Below are 19,646 nucleotides of genomic sequence, written 5' to 3' on the forward strand. Positions count from 1 at the left end.
TCATAACCTTTTGGTGCAGGCGGTGGGAGGGAATGGTCCTGGGGATGTGCTCCACTGAGCTCTACCCTGTCCTGACTTTGGTCCCAGCAATTGTCTGACGAGAATTCTCACCCGGGTCTAAGGTGGCGATCTGAAACTCATCACCTCTTCCCTGGGGGAGATAAACTCAACATCCCTGCCCCAGTCAAAGCCACCATTCTAGATCCCAAACCCTAATCCAGGGCTTCAGGAATTTGAGCTATGGACCTCCTTACAGGCCCCGAAATCCTTTTCACTGAGGGGGACATTCATCTAGACTTCCAACCACATAATTCCATGAGACTCTATAGCGTTGAGAGCCCAGCTCAGGACATTGAGAAGTCCCAGTCACCGCTCAGGGAACCGAAGAGTTGAGGGGGGGCCCTCAGTCCCTCCCCTCAGCAGTGGGGGTGGCTGAGCCAGGGGTCAGGCTGGGGTGGGGAGGCCAGGGGGGGCGGGGACAGCCAGGACTGGGAGGGGAGACAGTCCCGTGGGCGGCTGGCAGGGCTGGTAGAGGGAGAACCAGCAGAGAGGAAAGAGAAACTGGGAGAGGGAGGACGAGAGAGTGAGGAAGAGAACCCGAAAGACGGGAAGGAAACAGCAGCCATGGAGAGAAAGAGGAAGAGGTCTTGACAGTAAGAGAAAGTGCAAGACTAGGTAGAAAGTGCACGTTAGAGGTGGGGGACAGAGAGAGATAAGGAGAAGAAAGACTGAGATTTAGGACGTGATTCAATTAGAGGGGAAAACTTAAAAGGATTGAGAGAGACAGGAAATGCTAAGAGATTGGAGACAACAGAGAGACGAAACCCAGAAGAGACAAAGAGAGAGAGGGAGAAAGAGAGAGGGAGAGAGAGAGAGAGAGAGAGAGAGAGAGAGAGAGAGAGAGAGAGAGAGAGAGAGAGAGAGGAGGGAGAGACAGGGAATGATCAAGTGAGAGAGACAGCCATCTAAAGAGACCAGCCCCTCTCCAGTCCCTGCCAGGGTCAGGTAAGTTTCTGGCTGTGTTGGGAGGGCTTGGCTGGGTGTGCATTCCCACCTGGGTGCAGCAGGCCTGGGTTTGGGGAGTCAGTAAGGATGGCTGGGGGGTGTGGGAAGAGGGGAGACAGGTAGCCTGGGGCAGCCGGAAGGAGGCAGAGAATGGTGAGAGGGGGTCTTTAAGCACAAAAGGGGCCACATTCCTGGCCAGGGCTCAGTGGGTGTGAATAAAGGAGCCCCTATTCTCTGGCCAGCATTCAGACAGCTGCCCCCTCCCCGCAGCTGCCAGGGCCGCCCACCTCTCTTGGCACTGCCCTTGGTATGCAGTCCTAGCCCAGCGCCCCTCCAACTTTAAACAACAGGCTCTTTCTCCTCCCCCACCTCCTCCTCCGTTGACCTTGGAGCCTCTGACCCCATCCCTGATCCCAGCTGGGTTAACGGGCCAGACACCAGCCCCTTTCTCTCTAGCTCCAAGCCATTGATGGAGGAGATTCGACCTCACAGCAGCCTCAGCCTGGCCAGCAGCGTCTCCACCGTCTCCTCACTCAGCAGCTCGAGCTCGAAGGTACGAGCTTCCTGATGGGCATGGGGAGAAAGTGTATGTGGGGGGGGGTCCTAGGGTTATCCTGTTCTCCTGTTTCCTAGCCCTGGGACTCTAGTTGTTAAGGACAGCAAGGATCCTTAGCAACAAGGGGCTCTGCCAGACCTGGCTAGTCCCGAGTCAAGCATTAGCAGCAGTGGGGAATTTGAAGCCACACCCTATTCTGTCCCCACCCCTCTTATTCCCCCCCCCCCAACTCCAAGCCAAGGGCAGTGCCTCTGTTGAGCTTGATTGCTAAAGCCAAGCTCCAGCCTGGGTCCCTCAGGAACTGAGAGGTGGTGGCTTTTTTTTTTTTTGGCCAGTTGTGGGGCTTGAACTCAGGGCCTCAGCACTGTCCTTGGACTTTCTCAAAGCTAGAGCTCTACCACTTGAGCCTCAGCACCACTTCTGGCTTTTTTTCTGTGTGTGTGGTACTGAGGAATCGATCTGTATCGTCATGCATGCTAAGCAAGCACTCTACCACTAGGGCAAACTTCCGGTCTGTTCCTCCCTTCTGTTGTGCCAGTACTGGGGCTTGAACTCAAGACCTCATACTCTCCTTTGGCTTCTTCACTTAAGGCTGATTCTGTCATGTGAGCCAAATCTCCAGTTCCAGCTTTTTGCTGGAGAGAAGGGTCTCACAGATTTGTCTGCTTAGGTGGGCTTTGAAGATACCAGCTTGTGAAGTAGCTAGGATTACAGGTATGTGCCATCAGTGCCTGGCTCCAGATTTATTATAATATTTTTTATTTTGTTTTTTAGGGGGTCATGGGGCTTGAACTCTGGGCCTAGGTGCTGTCCCTGAACTCTTCAGCTCAAGGCTATAGCCCTACCCCTTGAGCCACAGCCCCACTTCCTTTTTCTAGTGATTAACTGAAGAGTCTCGCAGTCTTTAGTGTCAGGGCTGGCTTTGAACCACGATCCTCAGATCTCAGCCTCCTGAGTAGCTAGGATTATAGGCATGAGCCACTGAGATGGAGTTTTATGCTGACTGTTCCCTGACTGTCATCTTTGTAATATCCTAGCTATTTTGGGGGGTTCTGAACCCCCAGCAATAGATTCACCAGCACTCACTGAACCAAGCTACAAGTCAGTTTAATAGCCGTGCGCCAACTACTCTCCACGTTGCGTGGGGCTGAGCTTTTAGAAGTAAGCAGCACACACAGGTAGACCTGTCACCAGGAAGATACACGGCCTGCATTACCATAAGGAACACACCACATGTCGGTGGTCAGGAGGTTTAACTGTTTTCACAAAACAAAACAGAAACAAAAACAAAATTGGCCTAGTGGTAGAGTGCTTGCCTAGCATGCATGAAGACCCGGGTTCGATTCCTCCGTACCACATACATAGAAAAAAGCCGGAAGTGGTGCTGAGGCTCAAGTGGTAGAGCTCTAGCCTTGAGAAAGTCCAAGGACAGTGCTCAGGCCCTGAGCTCCAGCCCAGGACTGGCATAAAACAAAACAAAACAAAAGCAGAATTAGACAGTTAATTCTGACAGGTTCCTGCCGTCTTCCCGCCTCTGCTTCTGAGAAGCTGGGATCACAGGTGCCTGTAACCAACTCCAGCTGATGTAATTCTCTTCTTGGCTTGGCTTCTAAGAACAACGAGGGAGATCTCTATTGGTTACCCCCCTTACTCCTCCTGGAACCCATTCCCAGTGAGCCCCCATTCCCTCCTGCCTGTGTTCTCTCTTCAGAAGCCCACCCGAGCAGTACACAAAGTCCATGCCTTTGGAAAGAGGAGCCATGCCCTCCGAAGGGACCCCAACTTGCCTGTGCACATTCGGGGCTGGCTTCATAAGCAGGTAAGGTCCACAGAAGGAAGGGAACAGCGGGGCTGTGATCTAGCTGTCCTTTCTTTCTTTCCTTCCATGTCTCCTGATGGGACTCACTGCCTCTCCCCTTATCCTCACATTGTTTCATTCATTCATTCATTCATTTGTTCACTGACTACTTTGGGCTGCACTGGGGTCCTCATATCAGGGTCTGACTTTCAGCCCCCGGGACTGCCCTCAAGCTGCACCCTCCTAATTAGGACCTGAAGCATAACTGGGATGCCAAGCGTGATCACACTTCCCGGTGATGGGCACAGGGATGGGGGCGGTAGAGTGGTGCAGGCAGAGGTGATGACGCTGGGTATTGGATTCATGACTCAGTACCACCATCCAGGCCACTCTGTGTCTCAGGTTCCAGGAGACATGGATCACTTTTTTTTTTTTCTCTCTCTAAATTCCCTGATCAGCCAGATGCCACATCTGTGATCCCAGCTGCTCAGGAGATCTGAGAATCATGGTTCAAAGACAGCCCAGGAATGAAAATCCATGAGACTCTTATGTCCAGTTAAGCACTTGAAAACCACAAGTGGTACTGTGGCTCAAAGCGGTAGAGTGCTAGCCGTGAGCTGAAGAGCTCAGGGGCAGCGCCCAAGCCCAGAGTTCAGAGTTCAAGCCCCACCACCAAAAAAAAAAAAAAAAAATCCCTGCCATTTGTGGCGCATTATCTCACCAAAGCCTTCCTAAATGTCTCAATCAGCTGAGAGTCCTGCCAGGCACATGACTTCAGGGCACCGGATGAAGGGATCTCAGAGTCAAATGCAGGCCTGATTGTACAGAATCTGTCACTCAGCTCTCTGCGGGAATACCCTGCTTCAACGTGTCTCTCTACCCTTCCCTTCCTCTGGGTCCCTCTCATCCCTGCCTCTCTTCTCCCATGTGTCTTTGGGGCTTTGTTCTCAAGCATCTCAGTTTCTGTCTACTTTCTCCTTTTCTTTCCACTCAGGCTTCTCCCCCTCCCACTCTCTTCCCAGGACAGCTCTGGACTCCGGCTTTGGAAACGCCGCTGGTTTGTTCTCTCTGGCCATTGCCTCTTCTATTACAAGGGTCAGTGTCTCGGATGGCATGGATTGGGGAAGACCCCCCCTCCCACACTCACTCCTAGCCCCCAACCCTTCCTTGCGCCTTCCTTTTCTTTGCAGACAGTCGAGAGGAGAGTGTCCTGGGTAGTGTTCTGCTCCCCAGCTACAGCATTAGACCAGATGGGCCGGGAGCCCCTCGAGGGCGACGCTTCACCTTTACGGTGAGTTCCTCCATTCCCTGGGGATAGCTGGTGACAGGTCCTGGGGCAGAAGGTATATACCACTAGAGATAAAAGCTCTTAACCAGGGTCAGTGACCTCCTTTATAGAGAGCCTTTTCTTCTCCCCACAGGCAGAACACCCTGGCATGAGGACCTACGTTCTAGCAGCTGACACCTTAGAGGACCTGAGGGGCTGGCTTCGGGCCCTGGGTCGGGCCTCAAGGGCAGAGGGAGAGGACTGGTGAGTGGAGGCCAAGCCACAAACATGGCTTCCATTCTGATCATCCCAATTACCCCTGACTCTCCTCCAATCAGAGGATCTCATGTTCTGTCTCAGCTCAGTCTGTGCTCGCTCTGATGCATGTTGTCCATGTTATACTCTCTGATGGGCTTCTTCAGAAATCTTCATTTTCTCCTACCCCATGAACAGTGTCATATAACAGATTTTTATTTATTTTTTGCCAGTTCTGGAGCTTGAACTCAAGGCCTAAGCACTGTCCTTGGGCTTTCTCAGGGCTAGCGCTCTACCATGAGCTACAATGCCATTTGCAGCTTTTTCTTTTTCTTCTTTCTGGGCCTGGGTGCTGTCCCTGAGCTCTTCAGCTCACGGCTATGGCCCTACCCCTGAGCCACAGTTTTTCTTGAGATTAATTGGAGATAAGAGTCTTCTGGTCTTTAGTGCCCAGGCTGGCTTTGAACTGCAATCCTCATATCTCAGCCTCCTGAGTAGCTAGGATTACAGGTGTGACGCTGAGCCCAGGTTATTTCCATGTACATAGTACTTAGGAGTCAAACCTGGGTCTTCTGCGTGCTAGGCAAGTACTCTACCACTAGGCCAAACTCCTGGCCCCCAGAATTTTTTTTCTTGATGTTAGACTATCTCTTAGGCTTGGCCTGCCCTAAAACTGTCTGGAGCCTAGAACTCTTGTCTTTTTCATAGTCCAGGGCATGAGGTCCTGTGACCTGGATGCATCTGAGATCCCTGGTAACCAGTCACTGCTACAGTTAGGCCTTTTACAGCCATCACGGGTGGCTTATGCCTGTAATCCTAGTTACTCAGGAGACAGATCTGAGGATCATGATTCAAGGCCAGTCTAGGCAGAAAAGACCCTGTGAGACTCTTATTTCCAATAAACCTAGAAAAAACGGTGCTGTGGCTCCAGTGGTAAGAGTGCTAGCCTTGAGCACAAAGAGGCTTGGGGACAATGCCCAGGCCCTGAGTTCAAGCGGATGGGAGTGGGGGGAGGCCCTCTCCCCCATCTCTGAGTTGGGACACTATTCATTATTGCCCAAGTCCCTTTTCAGGGTGGGTCACTAAGAAAATAGAGCTGTTAGGAAATCCAAACGAGTGATGTCTCTGTTTGCCACCTTGCCAGTGGGCGATCCAGGTCACCCCCACATCCCCAGCCTGGGGAGGGCCCTGGAGGCCCTGGGGGCCCCCCAGAAGTGAGCAGAGGAGAAGCGAGGCACATCTCAGAATCACCGGAGGTGGCTTGGCTCTCCAAAGGTCCTGGTAGATCCAGGCTGCTCTCTCCCAGCCCTACATTAGACCGGCAGACCAGCCCAGGAATGAGGAGGACAAGAAGCCCGGAGTGAGTAAGGCTGGCAGGCGGAGGGGGCGGGACCAGAGCGCGGGGCGGGACCAGAGCGCGGGGCGGGGCCAGAGCGCGGGGCGGGGCCTGTGGGAGGGCGGGGCCAGTTCACGGGGCTCTGGCTAACTCAGTTGCGCGGTTCTGTCCTGACCACAGCCTGTTCACCCCGCTTTCTCGCCCTCCCTCCCCTCTGAGCCTTCCCCGGCCCCGGTCTGCTCCTACTCGGCGACCCCCTCCCTCATCAGGAGATGCCACCCTCCCTGCCCGACCTCACACTCCTTTAAGTCGCATCGATGTCCGGCCTCCTCTGGATTGGGGTCCTCAGCGGCAGACCCTCTCCCGGCCCCCCACACCCCGACGAGGAGCATCCTCAGATGCAGGCGGAGTTCGACCCTCCAAGAGCACCCAGCACTGGAGTCAGGAGCCCAAGACGCAGGTAAACAGAGAGGTCTAAGCAGAAAAACTACATCTCCCATGAGGCAGCAGAGACATCGTCCCCTGTGCGTTTCCGGATAGTTATTCCTTGTGCATTGTGGGGATTGTAGTTCCTAAAGGAACTGAGCTACAAAGCGGGAGTAAGGGAAATATCTCACAGGCCTCTATCTCCCATTGGGCCTCCCATGATCCCTGGCCTTTGATCTCTAAGCATCATGGGAATTGTGGTCCAGACACCTCTCCAACACTGTGCGGTGGGATAGAATGGTTTGATTTGTTTCAGGTCTCAGAAAGTATAAATAAAAGCTAAAGTAGCATAGCCAAGTGCCGTGGCTCAAGCCTGTAATCCTAGCTACTCAGGAGGCTGAGATCTGAGGATCTCGGTTCAAAGCCAGCCCAGGCTCTAAAGAATGTGAGATGCTTCTCTCCAATTAACCACTAGAAAAGGGGGAAAGGGGCTGAGCCTCTAGGGTAGGGTAGCAGCTGAAAAACTGAACTGAAAAACTCAGGGACAACACTCAGATCCAGAGTTCAAGCCCCATGACAAAAAAAAAAAAAAAGATAAAGGTGGTTGGGCCAGGATGGTGGCCTAGTATGGTATAGTGCTTATCTAACACGTACAAAGCCCTGGGTTCAATTCCTCAGTACCACATACACAGAAAGACAGAAGTGGTGCTGTGGCTAAAGTGGTAGAGCTCTAGTCTTGAGAAAGCCCAAGGACAGTGCCCAGGTCCTGAGTTCAAGCCGCAGGATTGGTGAAAAACAAAACTCAAACCAAAAATAGTTGGCTACCTGCTTCTCATCCTCACAAGCTTGTACCCGTGATATTCACAGTTAGCTTCCATCACCCATTTATTTTGAAACTTTGGTGACTAGTTAAGGGAAGAACGGCAAGGGTGCTGTGTAAACTTCAAAAAGTCAAAAACAGCTGGACTTTGGTGGGTGGTGACCCTGTAATCCTAGCTACTCAGGAGGCTGAGAGCTGAGAATTGTGGCTCAAAGGAAGTCCTGAGACTCTTGTCTCCACTTTACTAGCAAAACACCTGAAATGGCTCTGCGGCTCAAGATGTAGAGTGCTAGCCTTGAGCAAAAGGAGCTCAGGGACAGTCCCCAGGCCCTGGGTTCAAGCCCCATGACCAACAACAATAAAAAGTGTCAAAAGCACTTGCATTCTGACATTTGCTGTGTACTATTTTTGTTTCAGTATTCCTCCCCGGCCTCCTCTGGTTCTTCCACTTATCTCCAGCTACCCCCAAGACCTCCCGGGACCCGGGCTTCTATGGTTTTACTGGTAGGTGTCCTGGGGTTCCTTAGATGTCACAAAAGTCCCCTTCTTTGCCATCAGGAATATCACTTCATGCCTAGGACTCTAGAGGAGTCTAGAAAATTCTGTGTTCCTGAGTAGGTGCTTGAGTTAGTTTCCTATAGCTGTTCTGACAACGTAGCACATTCTGGAGACAGATGTTGTGACAATGTTGGAGGCTAGCAAAAAAGAAACCCATTTCAACAAACTATGTTCAGTAGTGCCTAACTGTAATACCAGCTCTAGGGAAGACTGTAATCCAGGTCAGTCAATCCCAGGTGAAAACAGAAGGCTTTCTCTGAAAAATAACTGAAGCATAGAAGGCTCAGTAATAAAGCCACTTACCTAGCAAGCACTAGGATGCCAATTAAAATCCCAGGACTGAAGAACACAAAGCTTAAAATAACCAAAATGACATTTCTCGTCGTTTTGGAGAAGGAAGTATGATGTCAGGTTCGTCTGAAAGCCTTGTTTTCCATGCTGCCAGACCCAGAGTGTTTCTTAGTTTGCAACCCAACTGTGTCCATGATCAGGTGGCAGCTGCAGCTGCTGCCACTGTCGCCTCCACCTCTGCCTCCTCCTCCTGCTCCTCCTGCTTCTTTACCTACATCACCACCTCCTCCTGCTCTTCTTCTTCCTCCTCCTCTTCTTCCTCCTCCTCCTCTTATTCTTTCTCCTCCTCCTCCTCTTTCATGCTAGTACTGTGACTTAATCTCAGGGCATGGGCACTGTTCCTTTGATTTTTTTGCCCAGTGCTGGCACTTCACCACTTGAACCATACCTCTGCTTCTGGCTTTTTACTGGTTAATTGGAGATAGTCTCATGGAGCCAGTGTCTATGGCTCATATCTATAATCCTAGCTACTCTGGAGGCTGAAATCTGAAGACTGAGATTTAAAGCTAGCCAAGGCGGGAAAGTCTGTAACACTCTTCTCTCCAATTAAATCACAGAAAAGGTGCAAGTGGTAAAGCAGTATCCTTGAGCAAAAGGAGCTCAGGAAAAGTGCCCAGGCCCAGAGTTCAAGCCTCAGGACCAAACAAACAAACAAACAACAACAACAAAACCCTCATGGACTTTGAGAAAGATCTCAGATCTCAGCCTCCAGAGTAGCTAGGATTACAGGCATGAGCCACCCAACTTGGTCCCCATTCTTTTTAAGTCCAATATCTGCCATGGCTCTTTGATGACAGAGCCAGTGAGTTATCCCCAAAGGTGGGGATCTGAGGGTTGGTGACTGAGGTTTCCTGACATTGGAGGGAAGCTAGCAAGAAGGGTGTCCAGGGGTGGGGGGTTGGGGGAACCTGAAGTTTCAAGAAGGACTTGCCTGTCTCCTTGAGCTGGACCTTTTCTCCTCTGTAGCCAGGTCCCCCCCTGGACTCAACCTTCCATCAAAGATTGGAGACAGATGTAAGTTCTCCCAGATCAAACTTTTGCTGAGTTCCCAAAGTGGGGGTGGGGGAGAAGAATGTTCTAGATGGAGTTGATGAACAACTTCTTTGCTCATCTCTCCAGACTCTGTTGACTAAGTTGTGCGGGCAGGATCGGCTCCTGAGAAGCCTTCAGGACGACATCGATCAACGGCAGGAGGAGAAGGTTCTGGAATGGGAAAAGTGACATGTGTGTGTTGGGGGGGGGTGAGTCCTTGGGCTTTGATGTGCAGAACTCTAACCCCCATCCTCTGGCGAGCAGGAGCAGCTGGAGGCAGCCTTGGAGCTGACCAGGCAGCAGCTGAGTCAGGCAACCAGGGAGGTGCCGGCTCCTGGGAGGGCCTGGGGTCGCCAGCGCCTCCTGCAGGACCGGCTGGTTAGTGTAAGGGCCGCCCTCTGTCACCTAGCCCAGGTGAGTAATCTGGGAAGGAGCAGATTACCTGCCCTGGACTGGTAGAAATCATGGAGAAGCAGAGGGCTTTGGGGAAGTTCGAGAAAGTACGATCTAGGTTCATTTTTACCCGGTAATCTGGATTATCATGGAGGGGAGGCTGCCAAGGGACACGACGTGGTTTAGAAGTTTAAGAAGGGGTTGTTTCACCAGGCGCCAGTGGCTCACGCCTGTCATCTTAGCTACTCAGGAGGCTGAAATCTGAGGATCGTGGTTTGACTGTAGATCAGGCAGGTGCCTCCAGCGAACCACCAAAATGCTGGAAGTAGGGATGTGGCTTGAGTGGTAGAGTACCAGTATTAGATGGTTCAAGCCCCAGTATGAGCATAAAATAAAAACAAGTTAGATTCCTTTTTTTTGTGAGTGCCAGTACTGGGATTTGAACTCCAGACTTGGGCTCTATTCTTGAGCCTCTCTGTACTCAAGGCTAGTGCTCTATCACTTGAGCCACAGCACCACTTCCAGCTTTTATTATTATTATTATTATTATTATTATTATTATTATTATTATTATTTGCCAGTACTGGGGCTTGTACTCAGGGCCTAAGCACTGTTCTTGGGCTTTCTCAAGGCTAGCATTCTGCCACTTGAACCACAGCACCACTTCCTGCTTTTTCTATATATATGTGGTACCGAAGAATTGAACCCGGGTCTTCGTGCATGCTAGGCAAGCACTCTACCACTAGGCCAAACTCCCGGCCCCACTTCTAGCCTTTTTTATTTGATATTTAAGGAATTGAACCCAGGGCTTCAGGTATGCTAAGCAAATACTCTACCACTAGGCCACACTCCCAGCCCTAGATTCTTTTTTCTGTTGTCCTTTTCCTTTTATCTCTTTCCTCTATTTTTTTTTCTTTTCTTCCTTTGAATACTAATGATGGATTATAAAGTTCCATTTACAACATGGTGATTTTGTGTGTGTGTGTGTGTGTGTGTGTGTGTGTGTACACACGTGCGTGCCAGTCTTGGGGCTTGCTTGAACTCAAAGCCTAGGCACTGTCCCTCAGCACTTGTGCTTAAGGCTAGTGCTCTATCAATTGAGTCACTGCTCTACTTCTGGCTATTTGGTATTTAATTGGAGATCAGCGTCTCATGGGGTTTTCTGCCCAGGCAGACTGCTTTGAACTGCAGTCCTCAGATCTCAGCCTTCTGGGTAGCTAGGATTATAGGCGGGAGCCCACAGCACTGGGCTGAGGTGGTGATTTTGATTTAGGCATCTGGCTTTCCATAAGCTCCAATTCAGAATTGCTTTCTGCTCCCCTGTGTAAACACTCTGCAGACTCACTGGGTTTGCTGGTAGGTACCTGTAATCCCAACCCCGTCACGTCTAACCTCATGTTTCCTTCTGCCTTGGGGAACCTGAGGAGCGACAGCATGTTTGGGACACTTACAGTGGCCTGGAACAGGAACTGGGCACCTTGAGAGAAACCCTGGAGTACCTGCTGCACCTTGGCTCTCCCCAGGTACATTCTCCCATTAGGCCCCAAAGCCAACCCTACACTCCCAAGTTCCACCAAGAAACCTTTGCCTCTAAGCCCCGCCCCATGGCAGAAGCCCCGCCCCTTCCCTCACTGACCCCTCCCCTGCCTTCATTCTAATGGTAGCCAGGACCTACTTTCCTATTTAGAACCATTTCAGGACTCCTCTCTGGTCCCTTTCAGACTCCCATTGCTAAAACCCACCCTCAGCTCTGCCCTCAGGTCTGGCAACTTGACGTTCTGTTTCCCAACACCCTTGCTGTGCAGTTTCCAGCCTGAAGATCTACCCTTCCTCAAGTCAACCCCATTCCCTGAGATAGAAACCATAAGGGTTTTGCTTCAGACTTGCCTTCTTCCTCATTCTAAGCCTAGTTAGTGGATTCCAGATCATAGATCTTTATTATTTATTCATTTGTTCATTTTGTGGGCCATGGGGCTTGAGCTAGGCCTGGGAGCTGTCCCTCTTCAGCTCAAGGCTACCTTCCTACCCTTGAGCCAAGCCCCACTTCCCATTTTCTGGAGGTTAATTGGAGATAAGAGTCTCAGGTCCTTTTGTGCCCAGGCTGGCTTTTCAACCTTGATCCTCAGATCTCAGCCTCCTGAGTAGCTAGGATTAAAGGCGTCAGCCACCCTATCGGCTCATTTGAGTTTCTTAGGGAGACCTTGTCTCAAAAAAGAATGGAGGAGGGGCCGGGAGTTTGGCCTAGTGGTTAAAGTGCTTGCCTAGCATGCATGAAGACCCGGGTTCGATTCCCCAGTACCACATACATAGACAAAAGCCGGAAATGGTGCTGAGGCTCAAGTGGTAGAGCTCTAGCCTTGAGAAAGTCCAAGGACAGTGCTCAGGCCCTCAGCTCAAGCCCAGGACTGGCAAAAAAAAAAAAAAAAAAAAGAATGGGGGAAAGCGGGGAGGTCAGTGGGCTGGACCCACTCAGGGAAAATAATCCTGACCCCACAAACCACCTGGTGATTTGAGCCTTTCTGGGCCTGTTGTAACTCTGCTTGGATTTCCCCCCCCCATCTTGGATGTATTTGTTTCCCAGGACAGAGCCTCCGCTCAGCAGCAGCTGTGGATGGTGGAGGACACAATGGCGGGTCTGGGGGGCCCCCTGAAGCAGCCCCCACCTGCTGAGCCTGAGTCCCCACCCTCTGCGCTCCAAGGAGAAGAGTCTTCAGAGAGAGAGGTGAGACCCTCCCCTGTGTCCCACCTGACCCCCCCAGGCCACACCTCCTTTTATCTAGTCTCTTGATAAGCTTCCCCATTTGGGGTAAGTACTGTCTCAGTTAGAGGCCTGCCTTTCTCGTTCAGTTATACAAAGGGGTCGTTAATATAACCTTCCTTCCTGTGGATATGAAACTCTCTGGTTGCTCAAATCCCTTATATAGAGTAGCATTATAGGAGCCGGGAGTTTGGTAGAGTGCTTGCCTAGCATGCACGAATACCTGGGTTCGATTCCTGGGTACCACATACATAGAAAAAAGCTGGAAGTGGTGCTGAGGCTCAAGTGGTAGATCTCTAGCCTTGACAAAGTCCAAGGACAGTGCTCAGGCCCTGAGCCCAAGCCCAGGAATGGCAAGATAAATAACTAATAAAGTAGCATTATGGAGCTAGGTGCTTGTGGCTTGCACCTGTAATCCTAGCTACTCAGGAGGCTGAGATCTGAGGATCCCAGTTATAAGCCAGCCAAGGCAGGAAAGTTCATGAGACTCTATCAGCAATGAAGTGGAAATATGCTAGCCTTGAGAAGACAAACAAACAAACAAAAACCCTCAGGAATCTTAGCTACTTAGAAGGCTGAGATTTGAAAATCTTGGATCATAGCCAGTGGGCAGGAATAAATATCGGTGAGATTTTTTTTTTTTTTTGCCTGGGGCTTGAACTCAGGGCTGGAGCACTGTCCTTGAACGCATTTTGCTCAAGGCTCTGTCACTTGGGCCATAGCGCCACTTCTGGCTTTTTCTGTGTATGTGGTACCAAGGAATCGAACCCAGGGCTTCATGCATGCTAAGCAAGCACTTTACCACTAGGCCAAACTTCTGGCCCTCAATCTGTGAGATTATCTCCAATTTACTGTGGCTCTAAGTGGTAGAGGGCTAGCCTTGAGCACAAAAACTCTGGAACAGTGCTGAGCCACTGCGTTCAAGCTCCACAACAGACAAAATAACAATAATTGCATGTGTGTTCTCCACACATCTTCCCAGGTAACCTTACATTAACTGTAGATTGCTAATTATATCAAATACATGTAAGAATGTGATGTAAGGAGCTGTGCAGTGTATTTTGATTTTTGCCACAATGGGTTTTGAACTCGACAGGCGTTTCTTGCTTTGTAGGCAGGTGCTCTATCACTTGAGCCGCATGCCCAGATTTTTTCTTTTTTTTGCTTTAGTTATCTTTGGTCTTCCTTTTTGTTCAAGTTCATCTGAACTGTAATCTTCCTGTTTAACACCTCCTGAAAGGCATGTGTTACCATGCCTAGCTGGGGACTGGCACTGGGCACAGGGCCTGGGCACTGTCTTTGAACACACTTTGCTCAAACCTAGCATTCTGCCACTTGAGCCAGAGGGTCACTTCCGGCTTTTTCTTTGTACATGGTACCAAGGAATTGAAACCAAGGCTTTGTGTATGCTAGGTGAGCATTCTACCGCTAGTCCAAACTCCTGGCCTTCGTCCAGTTTTTTATTGGTTGAGACAGGCTCTTAGTGAGTTTTTGTCCTCACTGAGTATCCGGGATTACAAACATGAGCTTCTGCACCGAGCCTCCGTATTTTCACTTCAGGTCTGGGAATGTAGTTTAGTGGTAATGTGCTAGCTTTGAGCCAAAGAAGCTCAGCGACAGTGCCACCACCCTGAGTTCAAGCCCCAGGACTGGCACTTACTTCATGGGAGATGGAGTCTGTGCAATGGTATCCCTCAGACGAAGAAGGGCCAGCATCTGTCATTAGAATGCATCATGGCCAGAGCCAGCTCTAGAAAGCCTCCCATTGAGCACATTTCAGCTCATCTCCGTTATCAGTAGCCTGAAGTCAGGCTGTGGGCAGGAACATTCACACCACTGGCATTGGCTCACACCACGGATCATAACCCACTGTTGTCATAGCCTAATCAGAGCCACTTCTTGCTCTAACTCTCGAACCTTGTACTCAAAAGACCAGGTGCAGAAACCCAGCTCTGCCATCTTTGTTATTTTAGTCATCAACTTCATTGTGAACCCCTAAATTCACCATATGGAAAATGAGGTTGATAATAATAGTAATACTTAAAATAATAGATCTAATGACCTTGTGAGTTTATTGTGTAACTCCACCATTATTGTGGAGATCACATGCTTAGCAGAAGAACAGACTTATGATCAGAGTAACAGAAAATCTTGCACTTGTCATTACTTGCCAGGTATCAGTCACTATTCTTATTTATTTATTTATTTTTTGCCGGTCCTGGGCTTGAGCTCAGGGCCTGAGCACTGTCCTTGGACTTTCTCAAGGCTAGAGCTCTACCACTTGAGGCTCAGCACCACTTCCGGCTTTTTTTCTATGTATTTGGTACCGAGGAATCGAACCTGGGTCTTCATGCATGCTAGGCAAGCACTTTAACCACTAGGCCAAACTCTAGGCCCAAGAGTCTCTTCTTTTTTTTTTTTTTTTGCCAGTTCTGGGCTTGAGCTCAGGGCCTGAGCACTGTCCTTGGACTTTCTCAAGGCTAGAGCTCTACCACTTGAACCTCAGCACCACTTCCAGCTTTTTTCTATGTATGTGGTACCGAGGAATTGAACCCAGGTCTTCGCGTGCATGCTAGGCAAGCACTTTAACCACTAGGCCAAACTCCCGGCCCCCTGTTCTTATTTATTTTTGCAAGTTCTAGGGCTTGAGCTCAGGGCCTGAGCACTGTCCTTGGGCTTTCTGAAGGCTAGAGCTCTACCACTTGACCCACGGCACCACTTCCAGCTTTTTCTGTGTAAGTGGTCCACAGGAATCGAACCCTGGTCCTTGTGCATACTAGGCAAGCACTCTACCACTAGGCCAAACTCCTGGCCCCTCTGGAAGATTTTTCTGCCTGGACTTGGCCTGGAATCTTGACTTCAGGTCTCAGCTTCTTCTTTTTTTTGCCGGTCCTGGTCTTTAGCTCAGGGCTTGAACACTGTCCTTGGGCTTTCTCAAGGCTAGAGCTCTACCACTTGAGGCTCAGCACCACTTCTGGCTTTTTTTCTATGCATGTGGTACCGAGGAATCGAACCCAGATATTCATGCATGCTAGGCAAGCACTCTACCACTAGGCTGAACTCCCGGCCCTCAGTTCTTTTGTAGCTATGTGTGAGCCATTAGTACTCAGCTAGGTTCATTATTTTATTTTATTGGTGCCAGTCTTGGCTTGAACTGAGGGCCTAGACGCTGTCCCTTAGGTTTTGTGCTCAAAGTTAGTGCTTTATCAGTGGAGTCACAGCTGCACTTTCAGCTTTTTGCTGGTTCACTGGAGATAAGAGGGCCGCAGACTTCCTCCCAGCCTGGCTCAGAATGGTGATCGTCAAACTTCAGCTTCCTGAGTTGCTAGCAGTACAGCATGAGTCACCAGTGCCAGGCTGGATTGGCATGCTATGTCTCAGTCCCTGAGCCCTGCAGAAACAGTTATTACCATCACAATTCCTCCTTTCCACCCCCAAAGAGCTTGCCTGAGTCTGTGGAAGTGAGCTCGCCTCAGTCCCCTGAGGCTGACTGGGGGCGGCCCCCCGGAGGGGACGGTGCTTTTACAAGTCTGCACAGGACAGGTGAGCATCCTGCAGGGTGTGGGTGTGGGGTGAGGGTGTTCCTGGCCCTCTCATCCTCCCTTCTATCCTTCCAGGTCTGGAGTCCCCAAGGATCTCCCGGGCATCCAGCCCTGAGACTTGCCGTCCCTGTTCCCCACAGCTGGCAACCAAGGTAAGTCAGCTGTGTGACTTGAGGTGGATTGTAAACCTCTCTCTGCCTCCATTGTGTCATGTCAGGACCTTGTCTGTGTTGGCCAAGGGCTCTGCCACCAAGCCCACATCAGCCTACAGTGGAATTTGAACTCGTGATTTTGCACTTGCTTGGCAGGCTTGCTGCCACTTGAGCCATTCTTTCTTTGACCAAAACCAGTTCAGAGGTTTTATTTTGCTGTGTGTGTGTGGCCAGTCCTGGGGCTTGAACTCAGGATGAGAGCACTGGGCTTTTCTCAAGGACAGAGCTCCACCACTTGAGCCACAGCACCACTTCCGATTTTCTCTATGTATGTGGTACAGAGGAATTGAACCTGGGTCTTCGTGCATGCTGGGCAAGCACTCTACCACCAGGACACACTCCCAGCCTGCTTGTGTTTGTTTGTTTGTTTGTTTTATGTGCAATTGATAGAGTTCTGACTCCTTGCAGAAGCTCATTATGGCCAGAGAATCTGAGCGCTTCCTTCGGTTGGGAAAAACAGAACAAGGGGAAGCCCAGGGTTGAGTCTCCAGCTTTCTCTCTTCCTAGGCCCCTATGGCCCGGCCCCGCATGAGTGCCAGGGAGCAGCTGGAGCGCATGCGCAGAAACCAGGAACATGGCTGGCCTCTCCCACGCCCTGCCTCTCCCAGCCTCCTCACCCTGGGGAGAACCCTGTCCACAGCTAGACTCCAGCCTGACATGGAACAAAGGGTGAGGGGAATGGGGTCCGTCATGGGGCAGTGGGGTGGTAGAGGACTCTGAACTTTTCTACTTTGAGCCTCAGTTTCTCCTAAGATGGGGTGGAGATAAGGAAGCATCCCATCACTTCAAACTGGCTTTCTCAGCTTCCTGGCTCTCCTAGCAGTGGGCAGTCAGAAGTGGGTGAGAAAACCCCAGGTCTTTCTTTAGGGCGGGGTTCACTGGACTCATTGGAAGCTCCATTTTCCTTCTCACGCATTGGTATTAAAGGAAGCAGGGGGAGGTGGGAGGAATATTGAGCAAGGAATTTTCCCACATTATCTCAACAAGGAGAGTCCTGCGGACTTGAGACCAGAATATTTTCCACAGCTCAGGATAGTTCTGCCTTAGAATCTGATGGTAGTCAACTGTCAATTGCTGTACCAAAATACCTGAGAAAAAACACCGCAGAGAAAGAAAGATTGGCTTGTGGCTTAAGGAATTTTGGTCCTTGTTTGTGGGCTCCTTTGTTTCTGGGTTTATGGTAAGGAAGGAAAGCCAGGGCAGAGGGTTGTGGTAGATCATATTGGAAGCACATGGAATAAGGGCAGAGACAAGATAAACTCTTCTGGGGTACAACACCTACAGACCATCTTCTCCCAGCTGAGCCCCACTTCCTAATGGTCTGTTATGCTATGAATCCATCAACGGGTTAATCCTTTGGGTATATGATTAATCACTCCTCAGAGGTGCTCCAGGCTGAGACCTAGCCCGCCACATGTAAGCCATTGAAGTGCTTTTACTTCCAATTCATAACCACTTGAATTGTGGGTGAAATTTGTGAACCAGCACTCTTTCCAGAAACAAAAGTGAAATAACGCCGTGTCAGCGTCTTTGGACAAATTTTATCTCCTTGCTGAACCCTCTCTTCTTCACCCTCAAAATGAAGTCAGGAATTCTAATGCCCCAATTCCTTTCCAGCCTATCGTAGGAGCTGCAAAATGGCTCAGAAGCTCAGGGTCCTGGAGTAGGTAAGGAACTGGAGGGTAGGGGAAAGGGAGCAGGGAGATTAATTTGCAAAAGAGTGTCAGGCAGCATTGCTATTAGAATTTTCTGAATAGTAAACTTCATGTTGTAAAACATTTAGAGTTCCTTGAGCTCTAGGAAGAGTATCTGAAAACAAAAGCAAGAATTCCTTGATAACAAGGGTTGCATACTGCAGTCCCCAGAACTCTCATGGCTTAAATCAAACCCTACCCCTTCCTAAACTCAGGTCCTGGGCTCTATTCTAGGGATTTCTCAAGGCTAGCGCTCTATCACTTGAGCCACAGAACCAATTTCTTTTTTTTTTCTGTGTATATGGTACCAAGGAATCGAACCCAGGCTTCGTGCATGCTAGGTAAGCATTCTACCATTAGGCCATGATCCTGGCCCCTTCCAATAGTTTAGTATTACTGGTGTAGTGTGAAACTAGACTACAAACCCCATAATACACTGGGACTGTCTCCAAGAGACACGTGGCAGGAACTACAACTCCCATAAGTCTGAGCACACCAGCTTGGTCCAAGCAGTACAGAATCTTCCTAACCCTAAACCCCAACTTCTCTCTCTCTCTCTCTCTCTCTCTCTCTCTCTCTCTCTCTCTCTCTCTCTCTCTCTCTCTCTCTCTCTCTCTCTCTCTCTCTCTCTCTCTCTCTCTCTCTCTCTCTCTCTCTCTCTCTCTCTCTCTCTCTCTCTCTCTCTCTCTCTCTCTCTCTCTCTCTCTCTCTCTCTCTCTCTCTCTCTCTCTCTCCATTTTTTCCCCTAGTCCCCGGATCACCACCCCATACTTGCCCACCTCCGACGGCTACCGGGAGCGGGTTCTCAGCCTTTCCCAAGCCCTGGCCAGTGAAGCATCTCAGTGGCACAAAGTCATGACAGGTGATGACTGGAGGTGTCACTGTACTGGGCTTTGGGCAAGGGAGAGCTGGAGTCTAGGGCAGGTGCTGTCAAACCATTCTTTTGGGGAGAATGTGGGGGAGGGAGTGGGGAGGTTGGGTCCTAGCGAGGAGGAGAAGTGGGCCAGGTGAGCAAGCACCCGAAATCTTAGAAAAGGAATGGGGACCTGGGTCTCCGGGGCTGAGGGGGGAAGGCTTGATTTGGAACTGGGACAGTTGGATCTGAAGGAAGAAGGGCGGGATGTTTGGATGGAGGCGGCCCTAAGTGTGCTCTTCTTCTCATTCAGCCACTCCAAGTGGAAATTTGGAGGCCCGGGGAGACCTTCTCCCTCCCGCTCCTCCGCCCCCGGCTGACTCCACGCCCAGGGTGGCCTCGCCCCCACCATCTTCTCCCGTGGCCAACTCCGGGTCCGAGGGAGTCTCTCGCCCCGGCGGTGGGAGGGGCAGATGCCCCGCCCCCTGGGAGTCCACGTGGGACCCTGGGAACGCCCCGCCCGCCCTGACGCAGGACGAGGGGGCGTGGCCTCTCAGAGTCACCCTGCTACAGTCCAGTTTTTGACTGGCCCCAAGCGCCGCAGCCAATCGGATTGTGGGGGCGTGGCCCTGGCGCCGCCATTCACACGGTGGGGCCACTCAGCTTGCGGAGGGGGCGTGGCCTGGGCGTGGTATCTGTGGTCAATGATTGATACTTTTTTTCCCCTCCTACATTGTCTAAAATTGGATTAAAACTTTGAACTTGGTAACTTTCTCTTCGTTTGGGGATG

General features: G+C 50.7%; 1 protein-coding gene across 1 annotated transcript; it reads left to right on the forward strand.

Moving 5' to 3' along the window:
* The first annotated feature begins 924 nt into the window (after positions 1–924).
* Positions 925–19,625, forward strand: Plekha4 (pleckstrin homology domain containing A4). The gene is made up of 20 exons (XM_090322489.1): positions 925–1,005; positions 1,462–1,558; positions 3,273–3,380; positions 4,382–4,454; positions 4,550–4,650; positions 4,781–4,890; positions 6,026–6,241; positions 6,398–6,677; positions 7,881–7,967; positions 9,339–9,386; positions 9,492–9,572; positions 9,669–9,818; positions 11,222–11,320; positions 12,379–12,519; positions 15,996–16,098; positions 16,173–16,249; positions 16,817–16,978; positions 17,927–17,976; positions 18,753–18,865; positions 19,170–19,625. Exons 2-20 carry the CDS (start codon positions 1,475–1,477, stop codon positions 19,439–19,441), a joined length of 2,355 nt encoding a protein of 784 aa, XP_090178615.1. The 5' UTR covers positions 925–1,005; positions 1,462–1,474; the 3' UTR covers positions 19,442–19,625.
* Positions 19,626–19,646: the final 21 nt, after the last annotated feature.

This window comes from Megascapheus bottae, chromosome 31 (genome assembly GCF_031878675.1).
Source record: "Megascapheus bottae isolate mThoBot1 chromosome 31, mThoBot2.hap1, whole genome shotgun sequence".
NCBI lineage: Eukaryota > Metazoa > Chordata > Mammalia > Rodentia > Geomyidae > Megascapheus > Megascapheus bottae.

What these genes read in the sequence shown, in the direction of transcription:
- Plekha4 (XM_090322489.1), top strand. Translation starts at nt 1,475, where the DNA reads ATGGAGGAGATTCGACCTCACAGCAGCCTCAGCCTGGCCAGCAGCGTC. An exon ending in GGCGACGCTTCACCTTTACG is followed by an intron (nt 4,651 to 4,780) that starts GTGAGTTCCTCC and finishes TTCTCCCCACAG; the next exon opens with GCAGAACACCCTGGCATGAG. An exon ending in AGGGCAGAGGGAGAGGACTG is followed by an intron (nt 4,891 to 6,025) that starts GTGAGTGGAGGC and finishes CCACCTTGCCAG; the next exon opens with TGGGCGATCCAGGTCACCCC.